Source organism: Dendropsophus ebraccatus, unplaced genomic scaffold (assembly GCF_027789765.1).
Source record: "Dendropsophus ebraccatus isolate aDenEbr1 unplaced genomic scaffold, aDenEbr1.pat pat_scaffold_1438_ctg1, whole genome shotgun sequence".
In the NCBI taxonomy this organism is placed as follows: domain Eukaryota; kingdom Metazoa; phylum Chordata; class Amphibia; order Anura; family Hylidae; genus Dendropsophus; species Dendropsophus ebraccatus.
In genome coordinates this window covers 30854-43208 of record NW_027208859.1, presented here as the reverse complement: position 1 = coordinate 43208, position 12355 = coordinate 30854, and the positions used below count along the sequence as shown (strand labels likewise).

Sequence of the window (12355 nt, the reverse complement as noted above, 5' to 3'; positions counted from 1 at the left end):
TTACACCATGTTTGATAAATCTCCCCCAGTGTCAACACAATTTTAGCATATATGTGGTACTAGATTAGTTCTAGGTAAGCAATAATGTTTATTTTGAAACTTCTAAAGGATAATCAATTCTTTTTTTTTTACCACAAAGACACTGTGTTTAAAATGTATTTTAAGACTGAAACATAAGGAAGAATAAAATGTTACTACTTCTAATATTCATGGAGAACACAATAAATGGCACATGGGTAATAATGTAAATTGCAGTCAGTTTCTTAAGATAATTACACTTGGCCCTACTTCCTTCCTATTATTGCATTATGTAGCTTTCCAGTTGCTTTGACTTCAATGTCCCTGAAGCCAGAGTCTGTAAGGAGCTTGGTATATTCTGATGGTGTCCGTTCTTTGCCTTCTGTCTGGACCAACATTTTTAGTGCGGAAAGCTGGGAATGCACTGGGCCACTTCTGTCTTCATTTAAAACAGCTTCAACTATCAGCACTCCACCTCCTTAGTATAACCAAGAGAAATACAGTGTCAGATATAAGAAATGTGCACATACACATGGTATGGACTGTATACTGTATGAGGCCATATATTTTTATAACTATTTCAAGACTATCATATTCTTATAAATTATAAGCTCACCAGGTCTACAAGACTGGTAAATCTTTCTCAGCAGGCCAAGGCATTTTTCTTCATTCCAGTCATGAATAACCCTGGCCATAATATACAGGTCGGCCTCAGGAATAGGATCTTCAAAGAAGTCTCCTTTAATACAGAAGAAAGGACATTGTCAACGTCAAAATACAGACAAACTAGCCATGAGAGATGAGCAAATTTTTTAAAATAATTCAGTTTGTCAGGTTCTCAAATTTTGGTGTGTGGTGCCAGGCTCGCAAACTTAAAGGGGTTATACAGCGCTACAAAACATGGCCACTTTGTCCCCCTACTGTTGTCTCCAGTTCAGGTGTGGTTTGCAATTAAGCTCCATTTACTTCAATGGAACTGAGTTTCAAAACCCCACCCAAACTGGAGACAACAGTAGGGGGAAAGTGGCCATATTTTTTGTAGCTCTGGATAACCCCTTTGAGGACCGAACCTAATGAACCGCACTAAAACAAAAGATAAAAAATTGCTTACCTGTTTTGTGTGCAATACTTATCTGTCTCCGCTCCCCCCGGTGTCCCTCTTCTGAGTCTCCGGTGTCTTCTGTGTCTCTGGTGTCTCTAGCCACCTCCAGCCCACTCAGGCTCTTACTGATTATATGCTTGCCCTTATAGTGCCGATCTGCCCCCGATGTGGCTATGGGGCAGGCTGTGATCCTAACAGTGCCCTAGTGCTCCTAACGGTTTCACCAAACCATGAAGCAAATGACTGACTGCACCGGAACTGCGCCAAGGAGAAAGGTAACAGACATCTCCCGTGCAATAGGGACAAATCAACTTGTTACATTTGTCTAACTTGCTGATAGTTCCTTCCTTTAAGGCTGTCAGAAATCATTATGCTTAGACCCTTTTCTTTTGCAGTCTTTGCTAATACAGAACTACTGATATGATACTAGGATAGAGGTTTCCTCCTCCCCAAGTGCATTATTTTACATTTGAAACCAATTCAGCTCAGTGCTAAGGTGATGGAGGTATATTTAGGATATTTTTGCCATCTGGACAGGAACAGAACAGGGATTACATGGCTTTTTTGAGTTCTTGAACTCAACTCACAAGCGAAATTTTCCAGGGAGTCTCTTCACTTCTTGGACACTCGGGTTTTCATAAATGGCAACAAACTCCACACTGACTTATACTCAAAGCCGACTGACCGTAACACACTGCTACACTTGACAGTTTCTATCCTCGTTCGATGGTACAGTATAGTCACTTCTCTGGGTTTAAATCATAGTTCAAGACCCACAAACATGTAAGACCCAACTGGACAGGATGTGCTGTTAATTCACAGAAAGAGGCTACCCCAGATGTTTAGTGGGTGACATGAAAAACACAGGTTGATAGAAATGTCTTACTTTCCCCCAAGGTACAACAACCAAAATCACGTGGGTAGCATTTGTCTCCACATATGGCACAGAAAGCAAAAAGATAGCCAATGTCATCCGTAGATCCTGCGGTATACTTAAATAGGCCTTTCCATTAGGTCCTAACAGAAGAACTTTCCCAACAAAGGAAGCTTTCCATAGACACCATTCTATAGCCAGGCCGAAGGCAGAATCTGCCCATGCATAGAATAGCGTCTATGGCACAGGCGGATATGAGCGGGTATGTGAGTGGGTACGAGCGATGGAATCCACCGGAACTTATCTGCGCGGATTCCGTAGGGTGAACCCACCGTTACCCCTACTAGGACTGAGTGAAGTTTACGTCTCACTACCTTAGCAGAAGCTAAATACCTGACCAACGTAAAGACTGGATTTTATGCCATGTTTGTGTGACTTCAGCTAGTTGTAATGTAGAGAACAGGTCCGTCGTCTGTTTAGTTAGTGCTGAACAAGCAGAGTTTATCTGTGTTATTACTGATGCCGAGGCTGTTTATTGGTTTCTTCAGCCGGATAATCCTGCTTGTTGACTGCTGTTCACACTGCAATCCCGCACTTACTGAGCAAATCTTCCCACATTACATAACCATAAAACTATTTAATCATGAGCTACTATGCAAATGAGAAACCTGTCCATGGCAAATAATAGCCAAGCATATTATCTATAGTCTTCTTCTTGCTGCTATATAACCTTGTGTAACGCTTATAATAAATGAGTTCTGCCTTGAAATGGTGTCAGAGTGTATATATACACTCTGACACCGGATATACCACAGTCTGGTACGGATTTAGTACCATCCACAACAAGTATATAGTGCTGAGAAGCAGATGGATCAGTGAAGTTTAGGGATGTTTTTTAGATTATACTGTATGTCATCTAGTTTTGTTTCTTTAATGCATATAGATTAGGGGACCATGTTACCAGTAATTCCATATTGACTATCTATAGTATACACTTGGAATGTAGAATTAGGAAAATAATACACCGATTTTATAATGTTTACATACTGCACCTTCAAGGAAATGTATGTGTTGCTCTGTATTTGTTATAAAATGTTTCTTAGCCATTTGCACAACCTTTGGCAGGTCCATAATGGTGACTGTAGACTCCTTATATGTAGATACAAACTGTTTTGCAAGATTCCCTGAACATCCTACAAGAGAAAAATATTTGTTTTTATCTATAAGGTGCTGGCGAAATATCAATAAGAAAACTCTTTTTAAATACAGTGTTATAGTGGTGTTATATGTTCTGCATTTGCTATGCAACATATATATGCTTTTTTCTTAACAAACTGTTGTTGTGAAGTTGACCTGTTGGTGGATCTATATGGAGGAAGTATACACAGATATGCAGGTCCCCATTCCTGTATACCAGCTACATAAAGTCTACACTGCAGTATCATGGACGTGCAAGGGTTTGTGGTACATGGTAAGGATGTACTTCTTACATTGTAAGGAGTTTGGTCACATGATCTTCTCAATAACAGCTTCAATCTTCAGTCCTATCCAATCTTCAGCTTCAATCCAGACTTAATTCCTTTTCAAGTTAGAACCAATCCCTGCAAGCCTAAGTCCAACCATCTCTACTCAGCTGCTTCCAGACCCACATGTGCTGGGGGCTGACCATCAGTTGCCAATGTAAGACTGGCCAACAGGAAGAGAGGGAAAGCTATACAAGGACCCTCTTGCAACACATTTCTATGTGGGCATCCTACTGAAGTAAGTGCAGCATGCCTTACACACTATGAAAAGTTCTTCATGCATATGTTCTACAGAGACAGGGTGCATTCACACTTAGAAATCTGATTTGTGTAAAACAGATAATGCAATGAGCGCATACAATTATTGCAGAGGACGACACAGGGCTAGATAAAAAATAAAAAACTAAAATAAAAACACTGTAAAATATGTGAAAAGTGCAGTATGGCATTAGTCTAAAGTGTAAGGCTTTTAAATCTTCATAAAACATCTTGCTTGCGATAAAAAGTTCATATCAATGTCTCTTTATGGTAATAATTTTCTTAGAATAAGAAAATGCATATAGTGTGAACTGACTCCAACCCACATATGAGTTTTGCTTGACTGAACTCCCCTAGCCAACCGGGTGATCTCACTACATCTTATTAGGGAAATCGCACTGATGAAACTCTGCCCTTCTCTCTGCAAAGCCAGAGGCATTATGGGAAATGTAGACATTTGAAAACAATTAAAGAGTGCAAATACAAATCAGCATGGCTAAAATCTTATGTTTACCATAATAGATAAAACAAGTAAGCAGGAGGTATACACAATAACCAGGCCCGCTTCTGCCATGAGGCAGACTGAGGCTTCTGCCTCAGGCGGCAGCTCTTGGGGTCCTGCAGGGGGCGGCAGAATCTTCTCTGCAGTCATTTTAGTGAAAGCTAAAATGCCAGCAGCCCCGATCTCCTCACAGTACAGTGCAGTGTAGTCCCCAGACTAGAGTGCAGTGGTGTCCCCAGGCATTAAGATCCGGGGCCAGTGCCCCAAACAGGAAGTTCACTGCCCCGAATCTTTTGCCTAGGGAATCACTGTACTGCACTCTGCACTCCGGGGCTTGGTGCCACCGGGTCCTGTGCTGAGTGCTCAGCACCCTCCAGTCTATTCAGAGGGGGGGGGAGTGACGGAGGATTCAGCAGACCACCTGCTGAATGACACTTATCTGTAGAGTATGTAGAGAGAGGGAGAGAGAGAAAGCCCCTGCGCTCGCTCCCTCTCTCTCCCCCCTCCCCTCCCCTCCCCCTCCCCCTCTCCCTCTCCTGTCACTGTGAGGAGAAGCTGCTCCCTTATCTGGACGCCGCGCTGAAGATGACCTCTGACCTCCCTCTCCTGCCGGGATCTCTGTGACTGTACCACCTCTGTAAGTATACAGCACACTATCACTGATATGAGGTGCAGTGTGATGTTCTGCAGCAGCTGAGGTGTAGTGGGATGTTCTGCAACGGCTGAGGTGTAGTGGGATGTTCTGCAGCAGCTGAGGTGTATGAAGAGGTTCTGCAGCAGCTGAGGTGTAGTGTGATGTTCTGCAGCAGCTGAGGTGTAGTGTGATGTTCTGCAGCAGCTGAGGTGTATGAAGAGGTTCTGCAGCAGCTGAGGTGTATGAAGAGGTTCTGCAGCAGCTGAGGTGTAGTGTGAGGTTCTGCAGCAGCTGAGGTGTATGAGGTTCTGCAGCAGCTGAGGTGTATGATGAGGTTCTGCAGCAGCTGAGGTGTAGTGTGATGTTCTGCAGCAGCTGAGGTGTATGAGGTTCTGCAGCAGCTGAGGTGTATGATGATGTTCTGCAGCAGCTGTGGTGTATTATGAGGTTCTGCAGCAGCTGAGGTGTATGATGAGGTTCTGCAGCAGCTAAGGTGTATTATTAGGTTCTGCAGCAGCTGAGGTGTATGATGAGGTTTCTGCAGCAGCTGAGGTGTAGTAGGATGAGGTTCTGCAGCAGCTGAGGTGTATTATGAGGTTCTGCAGCAGTTGAGGTGTATGATGAGGTTCTGCAGCAGCTGAGGTGTATGATGAGGCTCTGCAGCAGCTGTGGTGTAGTATGAGATTCTGCAGCAGCTGAGGTGTATGATGAGGCTCTGCAGCAGCTGTGGTGTAGTATGAGGTTCTGCAGCAGCTGAGGTGTATGATGAGGTTCTGCAGCAGTTGAGGTGTATGATGAGGTTCTGCAGCAGCTGAGGTGTATGATGAGGCTCTGCAGCAGCTGTGGTGTAGTATGAGGTTCTGCAGCAGCTGAGGTGTATGATGAGGCTCTGCAGCAGCTGTGGTGTAGTATGAGGTTCTGCAGCAGCTGAGGTGTATGATGAGGTTCTGCAGCAGCTGAGGTGTATGATGAGGTTCTGCAGCAGCTAAGGTGTATTATGAGGTTCTGCAGCAGCTGAGGTGTATGATGAGGTTCTGCAGCAGCTAAGGTGTATTATGAGGTTCTGCAGCAGCTGAGGTGTATGATGAGGTTCTGCAGCAGCTGAGGTGTATGATGAGGTTCTGCAGCAGCTGAGGTGTATGATGAGGCTCTGCAGCAGCTGTGGTGTAGTATGAGGTTCTGCAGCAGCTGAGGTGTATGATGAGGCTCTGCAGCAGCTGTGGTGTAGTATGAGGTTCTGCAGCAGCTGAGGTGTATGATGAGGTTCTGCAGCAGCTGAGGTGTATGATGAGGTTCTGCAGCAGCTAAGGTGTATTATGAGGTTCTGCAGCAGCTGAGGTGTATGATGAGGTTCTGCAGCAGCTAAGGTGTATTATGAGGTTCTGCAGCAGCTGAGGTGTATGATGAGGTTCTGCAGCAGCTGAGGTGTATGATGAGGTTCTGCAGCAGCTAAGGTGTATTATGAGGTTCTGCAGCAGCTGAGGTGTATGATGAGGTTCTGCAGAACATCATAATACATAATGAGAAAATAATAAAATTACGAATAGCTGAGGTATCGACGTGAGAATACGTGAGAAAAGTTCCTACACAAATTATACTAGTATCGGGGGAGGGGGGGGGGGGGGCGACATTTTAATTTTCGCCTCAGGCAGCAAAAAAGCTAGAATCGGCCCTGACAATAACCTTTATATTATCTCTTATATAAGCCTATGCTGCACTATATAACAAAATAAATCCTGAAGTGCTTCTAAGAAGAAAAACTAAGGTGAAATGTAAAATTCCAGGGCTACATAAAAAACAAGTCATACTTACACGTCCCTGTGCCCCAGCAGCCCAGCGACACCATGTTGAGTTGGTGGGAAGTACCTGCCCGTCGGTGATTGCAGAGGTGTCCTGTCTTATTCACTAGCTGGGTGGGCATCTCTGAGTTGGGGTTTGACATCGCAGGACTGGGATATGCAGGAAGCTGGCAGGGGTCCATGAACGGTGATGCAGCAGGTGCAGGAGGACAGGTAAGTATGACTTAGTTATTTTGTTCCAACACCCCCCCTGCCCACCCTGGATTTTTATTGCTCATCTTTAATTAACTATTTATGTATTTTCTTTTACTTTTGTAATAAAATAATATAGAAAACCTATGATCAAACTGCAAAACCTTATTCTTAACAGTGATTGTTGTAATCTATGTGTACAATTTACGGGTAAACCACTTCAAAGATTTCTCTTGAAGATGTCCCTAGAGCTCTTTCATACTGAGGTTTTCCTTCTCTGAAATAAAAAGAAGGAACATTATTTGGTGAGATTTACAGTTGCAAAACATTTCATTACTCACTCACTTTTAAGTCCAATTATCTGGCTGTTCCTTCCTGTACAAACACCATCACTATTTATATTGTAGATTAAACATTAAAGTTAAATCTCCAGTATAATTTTTTTTTTTTAAGTGTATGTTAATTTGCATATAAAAGACATTTTAGAGAATGTGTGTTAAAAATGAAACTTTTTACTTTTCTCTAACATCTTCCATATTTAATAGATACACTGGATAGAAGTTTCCCAGGATTCTATCCAGCCTACCCCGGCATCCCGGCAGGGAGCAGAGCAGCACTGAAAGACTGGCGGCATGATGAGCTAAGTGCTTTGCTTCATTTAGATCAGCGATTTGCTCATCTCTACTCACTATCACAGTTATACCCCTCCCCTTATTCACACTGCATATCTATCAGCTATGTGCTGTGAGTCTTTTCTTTAGTGTGTCCTATGTCATAGAGCAGGGATGGGAAACCTACAACAGCTGGATGGCCGAAGGTTCCCCATCCCTATCATAGAGCTTGACACTCTTCCTTTGTGTTTACGAGGTACAGTAAAAGCAGGAAAATCAGACAGGGTGCAGCTTTATCTGATTTAATACTCTAAAGTGTGAGGCAACAGAAGTTCTATTATTTACCATTTCCTAAACTAAGAACTAGAGCAGCAATGAGACACCTCCTCTCTCTGCAAAGGCATCATGGGAAATGTTATTAGGAAACCGTATCAGTGGGGAATCACAGCACTTGATAACCCATGCCTGCCACATAAGCTAAACATGAAGTATACAGATAAACCTCTTTATTATTCTTTAGAATTTTTTTTTTTTGTTATCTGATGGGACTTTGTTTTATTGCTGAGAAATCCATGCTTTTAAATTTTAAGTGAATAAAATCCTGCACTTGTGGATTACCTAATGGAAATCAGGTAAAAAAAAAAATAAAATAATATATATATATAGAATTTTCAGGACGCGTCACTTACAGGTTTGGACTGCCCACAGGGGAACATGGAAATCCTCCAGTGGGTCCTACCCCTTGGTGGGCCCCTGAGCATGCAGTGGGCCTCCCTGTTGAGCAGCATTAGGATGACATATATTCCTCCAGAATTGCTGCACATGCCTGTCACCCGGTCACTCACTGCCTCTATATAGTAATCTGGGGTTTCAGCTTATTATTTAGAGTAAGGATGGGGAACCCTCGGCCCTTTAGCTCTACCTGGTGCTTTCTTGTACCAGAGGTACATCTGTATACATGAAGTATGTTTGTGGGTCTGTGTGTATGGTACATGAGTGTGTGTACTATGTATGCATATAGGTATTGTGCATTTCTTTATATCTGTGCATGATGTATGGTCACATACACAACTCTGTGCAAAGTCGCTATAGTAGTGTGAAAGGCTTGGCACTGGTTATATCTGGTATATGTAGGGTGGGCCCCTAGAATCAAATTCCCTGGTGGTCCCAAGGTACCCCAGTCCAACACTGACTTATTGTACAGTATCTGCCTAGGGCACCAAAATAACTTGTACCGTCCCTAAGTATGGTGTGTAGAGTATGCAATGGACTGAAATTTCTTTCAATGGAGTGTATATGAGTAACATAGACCAACAACGAAGGAACATTTTGATAGCATGTGATTTTATAATTTCTACGACATTTACACATACAGTACCTTACAGCTTGTGGTAAGAAGTGATAGAACATATATGCGTTAGTATTGTTGAACATCATCATGTGATAGAGTGTTCTAGGGCTGGACTTCACCAAGTATACAGTGGAGCCATCAGTATTAGAATAATAGCCTGAAAAGAAATACTGTAAACTATCAGTAAGACATTTATCTTTCACACAACAGCATCTAAACATTGTATGTACCATGTAAACATCAGTTCTCTTAATTATTAATCGATCATATTATTTGAAATGAAGACATATTCTCATTAAGGATAAAAACCTGTGACATGTTACTTTGACTATGTATCCCTCTTTTCATGCTCTAAGAAGAGCCCCATATATGCCAGTTAGGCCAATTTCACATGGGTATATTATGGACACATTTCTGAACCTGTAATCCAACCTCAAGTACAGGCCCTACCAAGAATCTAATGGTCCAAAGTTCCCTTGATGCTGTTAGTCCAGGGGATCAGACCAAGGCCGGGTCAGGATTTGTGGGATTTCTATAGCCATACTGTAACCTTATAGGAATAATCCAGAAATTTAAAGTGGGTTGTGCCATGAAGCAAGTTGGTAAAATCAGATTTGCACTCTTTTAAATATACATATGGTACACGTGCTGATTTTAAGTATACCTTACATCCCTGTACTGTACTTTTCTTCTCCCCATGGATCTAATCTCTGATCACTTCCTGGTTTCCTCTCTAAAAAGTGACTCTTCTGTGCAGAACATGCACTTTACCACAATCCCACCCCTCCTCCGGTCTTAAGCACTGAAGGTGGAGAGGGGAGAGCAGAGTGGCGCACAGGGGGGAGAGCAGAGTGGCGCACAGGGGGTGGGTGGGCCTGCCCCCTGTGCTTTAGGCCCCACCTTGCACAGGAACCAGGCCACGGTTCGAAAAAGAGGACCACACCGGTCTATTGATTTAAAGATCTTAAAGCGACTTTGTACCCACAATCTGACCCCCCCAAACCACTTGTACCTTCAGATAGCTGTATTTAATCCAAGATGTTTCCTGGAGTCCGTTCGGCAGGTGATACAGTTATTGTCCTAAAAAACAACTTCTAATATTGCAGCCCTGTGTTAAATTGGTGTGGCCTAGAGTACCCCTCCGTCCCTCCTCCCCGCCCTCTTCATCATTAGGAATGCCCCTAGAACAATTTCTGCTATTCACCACCTGTCTGAACAGGTGCTGGAATTTTAAGGCACCTTTGCAGTGTTCAGAGAGGTGATGAATAGCACAATCCTGCCTGGGGCATTCCTAATGATGAAGAGGGCGGGGAGGAGGGACGGAGGGGCGGTGCAAGCCTAGGGCACAGACACTCAAGGCCATGCCAATTTAACACAGGGCAGCAAGTAAAAAGTTGTTTTTTAGGACAATAACTGAATCACCTGCTCAACGGACCCCAGGACAGATCTTGGATTAAAAGCAGCTAGAAGCTAGAAGCGGTTTGGGAGGTCAGATTGTGGGTACAGAGTCACTTTAAAGCGATGTACCTACTGGTACATTTGCTTTAAGTGACCCACCTTACTATATGCCCAAAAAGCACGTTGTAATCCTAAACTGATGCATTTAACATAATGCACGGGTTTAGACCAATTTTTTTTCATGGTACAACCCGATTTAGGTTACCTTCATTGTTTTTCAAGTCAACTTTTAGGAGCTCCAGTCCAACACAAGCATTAAGCAGTCGCTCCATTCCATCTACACTGGTACTCAAGCGGGAAGCAATTGTTGCTGCTGACATTGGTTCTTGTACTTCATGTAGTAGATCGAAAACTCCCAATTCACATGCTGTAAACATAGTCTACAAGGGAAGAAGAGACAAACTACTTTAGAACCTGTATTACCTATTAGCACTAGAATTATGTAAAATTATGTCGGGATTTGGCAAATCACTAGGGTAAGTGATTAATTTATGACTGGTGGGGGTGTGACCTCTGTGATCTCAGCCAATATTATCAATGAAGGAGCCTATATTTGTGTCCTTTGGAGTTTTACCTCCACGGTGACATTTCTGACCACTCATCTGTGAAGGGAACTACTGCCAATCCTATTTGTGTGAGTGGGGCTGCGCTGCAGTTCCCTACACTGAATGGTGATTGGAGGGTCTTTGTGTGAGGAAAAACCAGTGAAGACCCAATCTAAGGCATTAAAGCATCACAAAGTTAAAAGCCCTGTTTATGATTCCTTTCTATGAGTCAAAAGAGATTTGCTCCCATTTTAGTGAACCTAATGCACTGTCGAAATGGACACCCTGTGATACTGCAGGGGTAATGTCTGACTGGCCACAACCACCCCCAGAATACTGTAATGCAAACAGTAAAACTGAATATTAAAAAAAAAAACTTTAAGAGGTTAAAGTGGTACTCCGGAGGGAAAGAAATGTTTTGAATAGGTTGCTTTAATAAAGTTATATTACTTTGCAATATAGCTTTATTTTTTTTTAAAAGTGCAGTTTTTTTTTTATCTCTACGCTGTAAGTACTTCCAGTGCCTGGCAGCAATAAGGGGTGACACAGCCCCTCTGCTGCCACCAGTGTCGGGAAGTGCAGGGCTCTAAGCCCAATCTCCTGCTATGTTCTAGCATTGCTGCACAGCGATTAGAAGAACAGGATGCGATCATTTCGGGCAGCCTCTTCTACCTGTGTACTGTATATAAGAATATAAAGCACATGGGGTGCAGCAGAACATAACAGAAGAGCCCTGAAGTTCCCGACACAGAAACTTGGATTTTTTTTATAAACAAAGATATATTACAATGTAATATAATGTTGTTAAGGCATTCAATACGCAATAAAATAAATAAATGAATAAATAAAATAAACAGTCTCCGAAGTAAGTTTTAAAGTGTCCACAAATGCAGAATTTATATTTGATTAAATTCCATTAAATTTTTACCTTAGAGACTGCAAATCCATCCATATAGTCAAAAAGTTTTTGCGGATATCCAGGTTTTTCCAAGGAGCACATGTTGGTGTGGTATTCAATAGCAGAGTCAGCCTTTATGAGCTCATTTGATTTCCAGGAACAGATTATTTGGTCTTAATTATTTATTTTGCTGTTATTTACCTTTGGACATGACATTATGCTTTCTAGGCCAGGGATGTCAAACTCAGGCCCTCCAGCTGTTGCAAAACTATCATTTCCATCATGTCTGGAGAGGCAAAGCTTTAGCTTTGGCTGTCCACGCATGATAGGAATTGTAGTTTTGTAACAGCTGGACAGCTTTTTAATGTTAGGCTTTTTTTGCTTTTAGGAAAACTGTTCTGAAATCAGAAAATCAGTTTTTAATGTTGGCAATTTAATAAATTGACAAAGCTTTGTATTATACAATTATTTTCTGTAAAGCGGGTTAATTGGTTAATTCTAAGATTTGATTAAATATTGCTACTTCACAAGTACTGCTCATAACAGCCTTCATGCACTAACCCGTAGCTGAGGATCCGTAGCTACGGACA

General features: G+C 42.4%; 1 protein-coding gene across 1 annotated transcript; it reads right to left on the bottom strand.

Annotated features, from left to right (window-relative positions):
- Positions 1-172: 172 nt before the first annotated feature.
- Positions 173-11867, bottom strand: LOC138775267 (acetylserotonin O-methyltransferase-like). Its single transcript, XM_069955867.1, has 8 exons — positions 11796-11867; positions 10528-10702; positions 8892-9021; positions 7111-7179; positions 4875-4912; positions 3047-3187; positions 635-757; positions 173-496 (listed from the first exon to the last, which is right to left on the bottom strand). Exons 1-8 carry the CDS (start codon positions 11865-11867, stop codon positions 285-287), a joined length of 960 nt encoding a protein of 319 aa, XP_069811968.1. The 3' UTR covers positions 173-284.
- Positions 11868-12355: the final 488 nt, after the last annotated feature.